We start from the raw sequence: 15,640 nt of genomic DNA on the forward strand, positions 1-15,640 counted from the left end.
ACCGTCAAAAACAAGGACGTTCCAGGTCAGACTACGATTAACAAAAACCAAAGAACTAAGAAAGTATATACTAATAGGAGAAGCAATCAGAATTTTGAAATGATGTTGGAAAGACGTACGGTATATTTTATTTGTTTATTTATTTGATAGGTGTTTCTAGCCGCACTCAAGAATATTTCACATATACAACTGCGGTCAGCATTATGGTAGAAGGAAACCGGGCAGAGCCCGGGGGAAACCCACGACCATTCGCAGGTTGCTGACAGAGCTTCCCACTTACGGCCAGAGAGGTGGACAGCATGAGCTGGACCTCACAGCCACAGCATTGGTGAGAGGCTCTTGTCTAGCGCGCTAACCGTATTCAGATCGTGTACCGCCTAGAATAATTTCGGTAACAAAATATGTGTCTAAGTTGCGCTTTGATTGCAACTATTCATCAGTTGTGGCCATGGTAAGTTGGGGTTACACTTGTAATTGGGACAAAAACTTCTTCGTCAATTGTGGCTGCGGTAAGTTGAACACTTCTTCATCAGTTATGGTTGAGGTAAGCCGGGGTTAAAGTAAACCAAAATAAGCGGCTACATAGAATACTAAGCCACCGTACCCTGTATAATTCTTACAAAGGGTTTCTCAACGGATTATTATATTGCCTGTTGTACATCATGCTCTAACCAATGCTCCTGTTTTCAGGAAAACAAATGGCATAGCAGAATTACACCGCGTTGTTGGACAGACTTGCCCATTTTGTCGACTTAATACCATTGCCTCAGAATGTATTACCAGTCCATGCTGCTTAAGTTGACTGGGGTGGGGGGGGGGGGGGGGTTAAGAACAAAATGGAAACCCTCGAAATGACCAAGAAAGCGAATTTCACCAGTTTAAAAGTGACCATTTACCACTACTTACACGTTCGTCGTTGCTCTGGTTCAGCTCTCTATGCTGTTAGTCTTTAACTCTGTGGATAAGGTGAGTTAGGAACGAATGGAAAATGGAGGGGGACTAGATTCATGCCAGCTGTATGGTCAAGCTAATTAGTACCCCGGAAAAGATCCAAGGAAAAGGCCCCAGAAAAACCACTTCCTGTGTCCCACAATCCCTTTCCATTTCAGGTCAAAGCAATTGACTTTGTGAGGCGACAGAACAAATGAAACATTGGTAAATAATCTGTGGGACATCCGTTTTGACCCACTTGCAACAATATTGCCTGTTACTGGCATGCAAATATGCATACATACATTCGCATCATTTAATAATTTTAGGGAAAAAGCACTTTTTGATTTCCATCGTATAAGAGTCAGTTAGAATACTTTATTCTTTACGATTGGTAGCCTATGGCAACGACGAATCTCCTCTCACGCGAGGACATCTTGTTGGCTGGGATTCTTTATTAAATCATGTTAAATCACACTAAACCAGTGAAGTGTTAATTGTTTCTAGGTTGATCCAGTCTATTTTTTTACTCTTTGTACTGTAGTCTGTTATAATACTGTACGCCTGCGTAAACCATAATTCTGCTCGTGGACTAACCATCCCCAAGGATTGGTCCCTTTGAGTTGTTTTAATGTGATTGTATGTAAAATGTGATGACAATTCAACATTTCGAGTCAATTGTGGTCAGCCTAAATAACTACAATGAACATCACTGCATTTTTAAAAACTAAGTCTATTCAAGCCATGGTGCAACTTGGCGTGTAATTTGCTACTATTTAGGCATTTGCATGAATAGTACAAGGCCAATTAGCAAGAAGCCCCTTTTAACCGCTTTTGTGTGATCATTTGCCAATTAGTGCACTGCCGCCGTTGATCTGGTTTTACTCTCTATGCAGTAAGTATTTTATCATATTTTGTGCTTTTTATATGGTTTTCTTTTCTCGGGATATTGTGGTTCAAATCTACAACTATTCCATACCTTAGATGTAACACAAATGAGTTTTTCTTACGCCGTGAGCGGGTGTACACTGTGTAAAGGCTCTAAACAATGATATTCCCTTTAATTCTCTTTAAACAGAAGGCTCTGAAGAAATCCGCCTGGTTGGACTAAACTCATCTACTTCCGGAAGACTTGAAGTCAGCGTAGGGACCGGCTGGAGTACCGTTTGTAGCGACTACTTCAACGCAAGAGCCGCTAGAGTCGCATGTCGTCAACTGGGTCTCCCTGAGTATTATGCTAGTTTTCTCCACCACTCTTAAAGTATTAATTATTGTGGGGGGGAATCGGGCAAAGCCCGGGGGAAACCCATGACCATCTGCAGGTTGCTGCAAACCTTCCCCTGAACGCCCGGAGAGAACACAAGCATGACTTCAATTGACAGCAACCGCATTGTTGGGAGGTTCATGGGTTATTGCGCCCAGCTGGCGTGCTAACCCCTCGGCCATGGGAATCCCCTATCGCCTGGATGAACGACTAGTGTTCAGCCATGGAGTGGGCCGTGATCTGGTGAATAAGGGTGCTTGTCTTTTAATCTCTACGACCTGCGAGTTACAGGTTCAAACCTGGCTATGGGCATAGAATTTGTAGATTCCTCTGCACTCCCTAATCGTGGGTGTCCTCGTCACATTAAAGGGATGAATACCATTCTGGATGCCGTTTTGGGGGCGATTTCGTTGGTCACTTGTCTTGGACACGATTCGCTGAATATCACTGTTTTGCACCAAAATAATATGTATATATGTAGGTCGCATGTAGGAATGTTTGTTAGTAACTTGCCACACGCCAGTGGTTTATGTCGAAGGCTCAGGTTTCCTCCCACTCATGAATCTGATTGACTGGGGACAATTCTTGAGTTTACCGTTAAACATCAATTAAAGACATAAAAAATAGAGCGTTACCAAAAAAGTCACAGGTTCAAATCCAATTCGTTGGTACAAGAGTACCTCTGCATTTGGACTGCGCGTCCATATTAACCGCTCTGGATTGCTTCCGCCTCATTTAGCACAGCAGTATCGTTGTTAAGGTCATCCGACCGTTTGCCCATATAACGAGATATAACAGTTATATGTAAATATTTTTACAGCCGTTGTTGATATTTTATTACTGAATCGTCCTTGTTAGACCACTTATATTTTATACTCGAAAGATTCCGTGGCCGAGGTGGTTGGCACGCTAGCGCGGCACAATGACACAGGAACCTCTCACCAAGTCCAGCTCATGCTGACTTCTTCTCCGACCGTGCGTGGGAAGGTCTGCCACCAAGCTGCGGATGGTCGTGGGTTCCCGCCGGGCTCTGCACGCTTTCCTCCCACCATAACATTTCCGCCGTCGTTTAAGTGATTATAAGAATATTAAGAGTACGACCTAAAACCCCAAACAAATAAATAAATTAATTACATACTTGTTGGCAACACAGAGGTTGCACTACTGAAGAACTACCATTTGTCTTCATCTTGTTTCTCAGAGAACCGGCGATTAGTTTCCCAAACGCAAACCTTGCCGGAACCGGGGCCATCTGGTTGTACGGTACCGAGTGTGATGGCAACGAGACGTCTCTATATTCTTGCAATCATTACATATTTGATCAGCATAACTGTCACCACGACCAAGATGTCGTCATCATATGTGGACATGGTAAGTATACGCTATCAGCGACCTAGTTTTGGACAAGAACTGTAACTCTTTAATGAAAAAAGGTAAAATTGGTGCGACCTGTCGAGGGCGGAAAATTTGTTTTCTGAAAAGGCGAAATGTCGCAAATTTTATGACTTAAGACGAGCCTAAGTGTACGACCGTCCTAAGTACCTTTTGACAAACAGCCCCCAGGACGTAGTAAGTAGGCTCACGTCACACTTTTTCATCATCAGACGAGGGCGTGTTGAGCAGGCTTGCGCCGGGCTTCGTCATTTATGATTAGATGTGGGCTTAGTAAACACGCACATGTTACATTTTATTAGTCGACATCACATGTGTGCATGGCAAGCAGCTGCACATCATGTTTGATCATTCGTTATCAGATGTGCGCGTGGAAAGAAGATTCACGTCCCGCCGCGTCTTTCGTCATTTGATGTGGGCGTAGTAAGCAGGCTCACATCACGCCTTATCATTCGTCATCAATTGCGCTGTGGTTTGCAGGCGCCTGTCACGCTTAATCATTCATTACCAAGTCACCTGTGATCACCGAGCGATCAGGCCGCACTGTTAGCCCCACATATAGTTTTAACAACAAGTAAATAATTTTTGTTTCTCATCTAGTACTATTAATCGAACATTTGTACGGGCGAGAGAGAACCCCATAAAGCTTACTTTATTCCGGAAATATACAAGTAAATTATTTTAGAATACAAATAATTCAGAATGTTTTTACAATGTACAGAGATATTTTCGTCACTATGAAGAATACATTCACGTTAATCACAGATAAGATCAGAAAGTATTCAGTGTGAAGCCCACCCAGGCTTTTGTGAACATTCTGTCAGTCTTTACTGGTGTACGAGAAGAGTAGCTGCACAATTATGGGAAAGTGCATATTTAAGGTGTTATCAGGATGTACTCTTGACTTGTATAATGGTATTTATGTCATACCAAGATAATCCTCTTGTCAGTCAATCCCAGGTTATTCTTTGGGGTGAAAGCCACAAAGTTTGTACATATATTAATACCAAATCGATGGTGGGTCCGTCCATGGCCTAGTATTTAAGGCACTGGCGCAGCACAGCTTTAGAGCATCTGACCAATGTGGTTGGTTTGAGTTCAGCTCCAATTGGCTTCCTCTCAAGGAATGCGTGAAAACGTTTGCCAACATCCGATGGATTACCGCATGTCGATTAAAAAATGTAAAAAAAATTGTATATATGAACTCACTATGAATCGAGAGTTCGGAATGGGTCCACCGAAAATCGTTTATTTCAACATACGTATATTACAATGAATAAAGTCAAAAAAAGCTTCATTTCGGTAACAACTGGATGTCTTTGTTTTGCTTTCGTTACCTTACTAGATTTGGCCAAGTAGAAGACAACGGCAATAGTGTGGTAGCGGATAAAAAATTGCCTCTGGTCAACTTAGGGTTTTATTCTAATTGTTCAGGTCAATGCTTTCATTGTCACCAATATGATTTTTATATTTTTTCCTGTAGAACTATTTATCTATAGTTATAATTAGAATTTCACGCCGTTCTCCCAAACATATTGTTCCTGTAAGACGATGTACAACATTACAGTGGGAGGAGACCGGGCAGAACCTTGGGAAACCCCCGATCACCCACAGGTTGCAGGCAGACCTTTCCACGTCAGAATGTAAAACATATTCAATAACCACTAGGCTACGGAGGCCATGTGGAACTATTTTAACCACATTGTAAGTTAAATATTCCCGATTATGTCTTTAAAACCAACGGAATAAATCAAGAAAGCACTCTTTCTTCAGACCTGGAAACTTCTAGGGTTAGACTTGTGAACGGTACCTCTGACAACGGAGGCCGGGTTGAAGTGTTCCGTAATGGAGTGTGGGGGACAGTTTTGTGACGACGATTTTAATCAGAATGCCGCCATGGTAGTCTGTAGCATGCTCGGCTTCCCCACGGTAAGGTTTCCTATGCACATTTCGCATCAGTGTTTTCTTACAATCAGCTGGCATATAAACACTTTTCACAATGTAAATCAGATTACTCATCTTTATGTAGTCCTGTTTTCAGTGCCTACTGTTTTAAACTAAACAAAATTTTCCCACATTCTCGAGTTGGCACGAGAAAAGTTATTTACACATTTCCTCTGTGATTTGCAAATTTATTGTTCACCTACAAGTGGAAAGATGGAAAGAAAATTCTTCTTGATTTCAAGTTAAAATGGTAAAACAAATACCATTGTTTCCTGTGTGTGGATCTGTATTTGCTTTTCAGTTAAACTACAACACGGAAACGTTCTTTTCTATGTTTCTTCGCGTTAAGCCAAATATTCCATTGACATGGTGCTTTGCATAGGCACATGCGTTTGTCACTTAAACACGTATCTAACAAATCCTTCATATTCTCGAATTAGAGCATTTAATTTGTGGATTTTGATTAACTTGTATTCTTGGGTTACGATATTTACCAACAAGTGTAATATAAACAAACTGTTAGATGTATAAGCTCGGTTGGCATATGCTCCGTTCATATAAACCTTTCACATGTATTAAAATGTCAAATGCTCTGTCCATATCTTACCTCACACATTGCTTAAAATGTAATAAAACACACTAATTTCCGAAATGGTCAAATGTTGCTTACCGGAACAAAATAATAATAAAAAACACTGAAATTCTTCTGCTTGTTTTGATAGGTGTTCTGTAACTACAAGTATATGAATTCCAGCACAAACGCGTAGGCCACACTAGACATAAATCACTCAAAGGTAAACTGATTTTCATCAGTATCAACACTTCTGAAGAAAGGGTATTACAGTGCAGTATCTTCAAACTAAGGTCATCTAAATTCTGCTGTTTTCGAATAACTTTGCTTTTGATTTTAGGAGTGGAGCTATTGCTAAACCTCAGGCATATTTTGGTCAGGCTTCGAAGAATACAACGATTTTACTGGATGACGTTAACTGCCACGGAAATGAAGATGACCTTGACTCCTGTCGCCACCGTCCTTGGGGAAGTAACAATTGTCACCATTCGGAAGATGTTGGAGTGATTTGTCCGGGTTTAGTGATAAATTAGAAGCCACTGGGCGTCCTTTTTGTATAGACATCTTGGAGGAAATAAACAGTTCTCCCTAACGACGCAACTGGGAATGATCTTTATTTTTTGTCAGGAATTTACGATACCAGTACTCAATAACCAAAAGTTACTTCGCATCTACCAATGGTTTCTTTGTAAGCGACAGTTTAACACCGAGTATAAGTTTTATGACACTTAGACCAAGCCGTTTTGATTCCTGAAAGACTTCGTTTTACATCAATTATTTGAGAGGCAGGACTACTTTGAAAATATCACATTTTAAACAATATCTAACCATGCACACGTCATATAAATGGCCTTTTTGGTGTATTTCTATTTATATAAGGGTAGTTTATCCTTTCGAAATAGGAATTATACGTGTTATCATAAAGAGATAAAGCTTTGGTCACCCTAGTGAAGATATAAGCAAAAATAAGGTGTACTGTGGGGGACTATCAGTTCTATGATTTAAATCCAAGGAATGTATCCAGCTTTGGAAATACTAACAATGCATTAGTAGTTTGATAAATTCTGCATAGAGTTCCATTTATATGAACACCTGGATGTCTGTCTGTAGATACAGGTGTGCAATTCTTGCCCGTTGGAATACATGAACCCATGAAACAACACAAACGATACCCCAAATGTTAAAGTCAACATAATGTTGGATATTTCGGCCCACAAAGCCATTAACAGGAATATAAACCAGGCAGCATTTGCAGGGGAACCCATGCTATGAGATGAACAATGCACACATGCTTACGTTTTTACTTCGTACGTTTTCTTCCTACGAACTCAGTGTGTCAGTGTTATTACAGCAAACGCCTTCACTTTAAGTTTCTTAAGATTTACAATAAGCAACAATCTCTTGTAAGTATACATGGTTCAGAATCCCTGGCGCCCTGCCTCTTGATTTTGTCTAACTCTGATTGATTTGGGGCTAAGGACTGTATATTCATCGCATTAAATTATATCGCCACGCTTTCCTTAGTGGTGTGTCTAGAAACGTCCATTTTTGATTGACGGCTGATATACGAATCTCCATTCGGACCCATTAACTTAGTACATTTTTTTATTTATGTCTAACGCGGCGCTGAAAATTTTGTCACTTATTCCAAGTATCCACCAGGGTGTCCATTTTATGGGTATAGGACACCGAAATACACGGAATAAAACACTGGAAATCCAAGCAAACCTATGGACTTATAACCGAGACATGATAACCAGGATTTGAACACGGAACTTCAACAATCGCGACGTTCAAACTAATGTCATTTAATCTTAACCAAGAGACGACAACCCCGATCTAGAGCCGAGAATTTAACCGGGCTTTAGTATCTATTTGTTGATATCAGTTGAACGTTCTGACAGGCAGTGGCGATCTAGAGACTCCTAAACATACATAAGGTTCATACATAAACCTTGTGATATCGCTTACAGTTTCTCGCCACCCAGAACAAGCAATATCTGACAATTGCCATGTGGCTTGATACTCATACATTTTTGTTCTGGAATGTAAGAACGCATAGAGCGACACCTTGTGGAGACTTGCATCTTGCATCAGTATATGAAATATGACGAGCAATATAAGAGCCTAGACAGTGTGAAAAACGGTCAGTTTTAAAACGAAGGTACTGTTATCTACTAAGGTGTGAGGAGATAACGGACAGCCTTGAAGTTTATCACTCTATGATGCATACACTAAAGCACACAGGCCTCGCACTTAATAGTATCCGTTGGGCCGCAAAGCTCCTAGGTTGGCCTGAAACAGGTATGATGTGCGGAACTGTACTAGTTCTAGATCTAAGTTACCACATAATACCACACAAAGGACTTACATTGATCGGCTTCTATCAGACTTGAGTAACGGCATTGCCATTGTGATCACAATCAATTATGTTCTTATTGTTAAATGAATAAAGTGCCATACTGTAATTGAATGATATTTTTTACCAATTTACCAAATCTACCTTCGAGCTATCACTCTTCCACATAACTGGTGAATTGACAAGGGTGCTAACTATCAAACCTGGAGGAATAAACCAGAAAAAAGGAGAGTACACGCATATCTGTGTACTGGTCTGCTTTGGTGACCATATCAGTACGAGCTTGGACGTATAGCCGCTATGATTTCTGAACACATATCTAGACGAGCAATGCTGACTCACTGGCATAGAAGGGGTGGGGGGGGGGGGGGGGGGGGCTGGGTAAGTTTCGGCGGTTACGTGTGACCGTTTGTCAACTTTCACACTGTCGTCGCTGCTGTGGTTTTCCCTACAATGTTACTGTATTTCATATCAAAGGCCGTTACAAGTAATGCCCAGGAAAAATAGCTCTAACCTATTTCCACATCTTTACCTTTTTACAAGCTGTGATTTGGGCTTAAAATCATCATTGGCAGACATATTCCTCTTTTGTGGGAAGCATCGTGTAAATTAGCTATATGCACTTCTGTGGACAACACGTGGGCTTAAACTATGTTTGGAACCGTGGAATGTGTGTTGAAATTCAACATCAGTTTTCAATCACGAAACAAGAACATTTAACAGGTTGATTGGGAAACCGTGAATCTTCCGTTGGTAGTATTTGCGGAGACAATATTACATTATTTTGCTGTTTAGGAAACCGTGAAAGTACTATTACGCAATGTCCTAAGTAGGTGTAATTACGAAAACAATTTCTGGTGAACTCATGCATGCACAAGTTCCGATGATAGCCAAGATGTATAGTAAGATACATCAACATTGGCGGAGTAGTTTGGCTCAGACAAGGTGCTTCAAGCGTAACTTCGTTGATGGTGTACAAGATTAGACAGTGTCGGAGAAAGTGAAACCTGAGCTGACGATCTGATTCAGTTAGAGCTTCCCATACAAAATGATTAGGCTGAAAATGAAACCTTTATTGAGGAGCTGATTTAGATCGTTTTCTTAGGCAATATGACTCAGCTGTTCAGGAAACGATTCAATCTGCGCCAACATGCAGTTTAAATCTGAGTTTCCGGTGACGAGACAAGAAGATTATTATGCTTGGTAAATCGTCACATCTTGTATAGATCAGTCTGTGTATTTTTGGAGGAGAATAAATACAGATGGAAATATTTGTTGATAAACAGTATCGGTACATATCCAGTAAATGCCGAAAGTTTTTTTTGACATGTAGATGTTTGATTGTTGATTTTGCTCCTTTGGTAGCCTCCTCGTGGTTTGAAATTCTTTTTGACGTTGATTCGGTCAAATTAGGGCCATACCACCCAAACCAGTCTGAGCATAGTGTACCAGTTTCATTGAGCCATAAATTGAGCCAGATTTTACCGCTTGCCAGTTTTACAATCGTTTGTGTCTGTCGACAGCCATACAGCTTGCTGGCAACTGGCAGAGGAAAAAGACGAGGTCTTGAACCAATGATAACACTATGTGAGCGATGCTATACAGGTGATGCCTGTAACACTCACCTCTGTTCCACAACAGCAGGTACATGTCAACTGGCCTGAGATCGATTTAACTTTCGCTTACCTCGTATATTAGAGTTTAGCAATGTACGTTCAACCCAAAGCTATTATGGATAATGGTCAGTGTGAGTGACAAGTAAACAACTCAAGGGAATATGTGAAGTAATTCTCTTGATTACCACGACAAACTAAAGCTATTAACAACCAACATTTAGAAAGACGAATCGAAACAACAGACGGATGTTGTGTGAGATGAAGAACCCAGAATGAGTGAATGCCAAAAACAATACAAGGCAGATAAGATTTTTACCATCCCTACACGTAAGTTTCCTTATTCCATAATCTGTAGAACAAATATTGGTAGGGGTTCAAGTTGGTTCACAATAGGCAAAGAATCCAAATCAACGAGGTGAACCAGTAAACAAAGTTAGAGTCTTAAAATGATATATCTAACGATATAACTGTCAAAAAGACATACGCATTTGTATGTAATAATGGGCCTATAAAATCTAGTGCGCTGTCCCCAGATCTTTATGTTTAAAACACGAAGCAAGAAAACGTGTAAGGGTGTTTCAATCATTCTGGTTTTGTAGCTGTTCATAAAAGCTTAGCACTGATATTAAAACTGCACAATGAGTATACGCCCACAATGGGCCCGGGTCTAGCGGAAGTAGGTGCAGACTTCAAAACCACAGCGTCAGGATCGTTAGGATTCAAACTGGCTGCCCAAACACTGAAGTAGACAGAAATTGAAACGTGAAAAAAATTGTCATATGTTCAGTGTTGTTACTTCTAAGTTTGGTTGTTCTACTTGTAACAACTTACAAGTTGAGAACAGAAACTGTAAAAAAAAGCAAAGACTTAGAATCCAATCAGTTCCGATAGGTGTTCCGCCATGACCATGTAGGTAGTAGCACAGAGTCCTGTTTTAAAAACCGTTAAAAGTTTCGGAATTGTTTTGCTTGTATGCATACTGATGTCTTTTTCTGTGGTCCTTTCATAGTGTATTCCTGGATAGACTGGGATTCTGCTAGTTGTTCATAACCGGCCGCATTAAAGCGAGTTTGGTCTGGTATTTTTGTTCATTCCACAGCTCCACCCCTCATTTTGTTCTTTTTCTGTGACAGGAAAAACGACCCGAAGGCCAGTCACCGGGCCAAAAAGCTAAAAACCGCACGAGGTGTGTTAGTATCTCATTCCTTGGGTTATGCTCGTTAACTCTCCTCAATTTCCAGAAAGACTTGTATGGCTCAGTTGGTTAGCTCGCTAGCGCAGCGTAGCGACCTACAAGACTCTCATAAATTTGGTCGTTGTGAGTTCAAGTCCATCTCACGCTGGCTTTCTCTCTTGGTGGTGAGGTCTGTCAGCAAACTGCGTTTGCTCGGTTTTCTCCCAAAAAAAATGCTGCTTGCCGTCGTATAAGTGAAATATTCTTAAGTATGGCGTAAAACACATATCAAAGGTCTGTTGTGACATCTACGTGGTCATGTTTTGACGTGAGCATACTTTTTGTTCGGTGGTGACGTGACGTGGTCCTGTTGCTACGTGGACATAGTCTAGTATGGACGCCAACATAGGCCTGTTGTGACGCTGATATTATTCTTGTGACGTCCACATTTTCCTGCTGTTACGACGTGAAGTTATAGCCCAGTTGTGAGATGAATATAGTCCTGTTATGACGTGAACATCGCCATGCTGTGAGCATAGCCCAAGTGCGACTCGAATATAGCCTAGTTGTGACGCGAAGATAGCCCAGTAGTGACCTGAACACACTGTTAGACCTGTCGTAACTTAAACATGGTTACATTGTAAAGTGAACAGTTCTGGAGTGAATATAGTCCAGCCATGGCGTGAAAATGGTTCTGTTTTGACGTGAATATGGACCTGTTGTTGCGTTAATATTATTCTTGTTGTGACGTGAACACAGTCATTTGTGATATGAACATACTGTTAGTCCTTTTGTGACGTGAACTGGGTTATGATGTGCATTAGACATAGTCCAGTTATGGTGTGGAAAAGGTTCTGTTGTGACGTGAACGGGGTTATGATGTGCATTAGACATAGTCCAGCTATGGCGTGGAAAAGGTTCTGTTGTGACGTGAACATACCCGTTTTAGCCCTACTGTTACCATAGAGTAAGATTTTAGAGGTTGCCACTCTAAGATGTGTTTCTTTTTTTTATTGATTATATGTCCGAAAGTACTTCAAAAACCAAGATAAAACAATAAATAAGCATTTTGGGAAAAAATTAAAGTTGGAGTTGGAGTTAAGACAAGGGAGAAAAACATTATTGTTGGTGTCTTAAAACACATGCTTTTTTCTGGCATTTTTTCCCACAAAATTGTATATGAAATAGTCTAACCTACCTATGAGATCGGAATCACTGTGCGATCCCATATGTATACCATTATTAAAGCAGGGCCTCCGAGGCTCAGTTAGTTAGCGCGCTAGCGTACCGTAATGACCCAGGAGCCTCTCACCAATGCCGGTACGACTTGAACAATGTGAGTTCAAGTTGAGCTGAGGCTGGTTTCTTCTCCGGCGGTGCGTGGGAAGGTTTGTCAGCAACCTGTGTATTGTTGTGGGTTTCCCCAGAACCCGGTTTCCTCCCACCATAATACTGACCGCCGTCGTATAAGTGAAATATTCTTGAGTACGGCGTAAATAAAAGCTCATTATTAAAGCAGCAAAACTCATTATTCCAAAATAGAAAACAACGAAAGGAGCAAACGTTTTCCGTTTTTTATAGGACCGTGCGCTAGGTATTGATCACACGGTTCCCTTAATACCATGTATGTATGTACATGATAAAGTCGTACAAAGCATATCTACTTAAGACATATAGTTTCAATTATTTTTGATACAAAAATGTTGGGGGACCCAGTGACCTAGTAGTTAGCGAACCAGTGAGTCGGAATGACGTTGGAACATCTCGCCAATGCAGTTGCTGTGAGTCATTTCAGTTCATATTGCATTTCTCTCTGGCCATGTGTGACGAGGTTTACGGCAGCCTGCGGATGATCGTAGCCTTCTCCTGGGCTCTGCCTGGTTTCCTTCCACCATGATACAAGCCGTCCTTGTTTGAGTGAAATAGTCTTGAACCCTGTGCAAAACTCTAATCAAAAAAACTATTTTAAAAAAATTGTTTTAACTCTCTCTTTGAAAAAACAAATTCCCCCCCCCCCCAAAAAAAAATTACCAATGACTCTTTTTGGAATAAAATCGTCATATCGATTTCCATCTTTGGCGGAAACATAGAGAATTTGTGAAAAACGTGCATATTGTAATTTTTTATTATTTCAATATTTGTAAATTTTTATATTCAAACTGGACATAAGGACAGCCGTGGTGTCGTAATTGAAAACCTATCTACTGTGACTTGTAAAAGGCTTTACTGTGGGAGATGAAACTTTTCCCAGACGTGACTTCTGCAAACATATGATGACTTGTGGACAGCACGCCATATCGTACGTGTCACTCCTGCAAAGTTGTCCATCGTGACTGGTGGTAAATGTGGTCTTATTTTGGTAAATATGATGTCTGCGATCTGTCGTATGGTAGATGTGACTTTTGAAAATATATCGCCACTCGTACAAAACCTTGTTGTCGGAGATAGCATATGTTGTTACAAATGTGATTTGAAATGTCAATATTTGGACAAATATGGCATGTGGCAAATAAAAAAATGACATGGAGAAAACAGCATTGAGAATAATATTGTTTTTAATATTTAATAATATAATTTGTTTGAGAAATAAAATTTATATTTTGAATCCATTTAAATCTGTAAAAAATGAAACAAATTATTGTTGGAAAAATTCAGTTATTTATATTAATCTTTACATACACCGGTCAAGGTGATGATACACCACTGTGTTCTGGTATTTGTAGGACATTATGTTATTCTGTTAGGGCGTAAAAGGGAAAATATGCCCCAAATATTGTGCATGTATTTAGAAGTTGTTTGCACAAATTATTATCTTTTTTCTCTTTTTCTCATATGTAGTGGATTTTATTTTTGTATGGTCTCACGTGAAGTTCCTGGAGACCATTTCATTTTTTTTACACGTGAGCGAGTTCCGGTTTCCTCCACCTATAAAAACAAAATTCTTGAGAAATACGTAAGACAAAAAATAAAAGTAGTCAATAAAAAACAATTTCAATCATTATTTTAATGTTTATTGGTAAAAGAGCATACATCTACTTCAAGGTCGTTTTCTTCGGCCACCCTCTTATCATTTTGGGTTATGGAGAGATAGCGAGGTGACTTGAAGTTTATCACTAAACCTCAGCATATGCGAACCAGGTGAAAAAAACGACAGACATTCACAGCTCACCAGAGATAATTGTTTACAAAAAATTCCTCACCGCGCATGTATCGCCATAGATAATACCAATGGCGTTGGATGATTCTCTGCTTATCCTGTAAAATGCAAGGGAGCTAACCCATGTTATCAGAAAATCCAGATTTCTTGCTAAATCCAGATAAGGCTTCCGCAAAATGGAGGCGAAATACAACAGAGACTGTTCTTGTATACATCAGTTCGTGCCATAGAACCAAAAAAAGGTCAGCCAGTTTTGATTTTAGGTGTGAAAGAGTACGTGGTGTAGAAACGTACGTGTGATAGGTCTTTGGAAGAGTAATCATCCTAGATTTCCGAACAAAAAATGACAACAAGGAATTACAGTTGTCGACTGTATTTTGACTTGGGTAAGTGATCGTATACTCTTTTCATTGACATCCTGTCAGAAGGAATTATATTGCCTACAGTAACTGGACTGTTTGGCTAACCCATTTTCAAAGTTTTATATCAACTTTTACAAACCTTTCATCTGTTTAATTGTTGTTCATCGCCAAATTCCATGTCTGCTATGAACAGCGATCATTTTAGCGGTTGGAAAAGTTATAGTGCTAAAAGCGAACCAATGGCCCTTGGGAAGTAGCTGATGAATTTTTCACATATATTTACCCGTAGATCGAGCTAATTGTGTGTGTCATCCTGGATGGGAGTAAACAAATCATACCCATCATACCCGCGTTTTTTGCCCAGTACGACAAAGAAAGCTCATGAAGTCCGTGTCCAGCGTGTGGCGTCTGAATGATAAGCCTGTAAACTACCCAGTCACGACCCACCAGTATTAAAATTTGAACATGTAGTGCTTAAATAAAGAGTGATTTCAAAGCTTTTTCGATGAGAGTGTTTTTGGGTATATCTGATATAAATTAAAATTAAGTCCCTCCTACTAGCATGATAGGGAAAAAGTATTTACATTTTTTTAGATTTGTAGCCAAATTTTATAATACATCAGTTAAATCATTCCCTTCTTCCCACTTTCCCTAAAAACATCTTCCCTCCACGTGCTCCCACTTTCACCCCCTTGGTCTATCCAAAACTCTTTCTTTCACAATTTTCCCACCTTTCGCCAACCCCTTTACCGCCAAAACTACCATCCCTCTTTCCCAAAGCTTACACATTATAACTTGAACTTTATTTCACTATACTAACATACTGTCTCCTCTGATGTGTTGTAGGTCTCATCGTTCTACTGACGTCACT

The 15,640-nt window shown here is 40.1% G+C and overlaps 1 protein-coding gene across 1 annotated transcript in view; it reads left to right on the top strand.

Annotated features, from left to right (window-relative positions):
* LOC135464492 (scavenger receptor cysteine-rich type 1 protein M160-like) overlaps positions 1 to 15,640 on the top strand; it is a 31,628-nt gene that overhangs the window by 1,113 nt on the left and 14,875 nt on the right. The window contains 6 exon segments of the mRNA XM_064741918.1: positions 2,009 to 2,159; positions 3,396 to 3,565; positions 5,360 to 5,451; positions 5,453 to 5,515; positions 6,253 to 6,269; positions 6,442 to 6,572. Of these exon segments, the coding sequence (XP_064597988.1) occupies positions 2,009 to 2,159; positions 3,396 to 3,565; positions 5,360 to 5,451; positions 5,453 to 5,515; positions 6,253 to 6,269; positions 6,442 to 6,572 (624 nt within the window).

This window comes from Liolophura sinensis, chromosome 4 (assembly GCF_032854445.1).
Source record: "Liolophura sinensis isolate JHLJ2023 chromosome 4, CUHK_Ljap_v2, whole genome shotgun sequence".
Classification (NCBI taxonomy): Eukaryota; Metazoa; Mollusca; class Polyplacophora; order Chitonida; family Chitonidae; genus Liolophura; species Liolophura sinensis.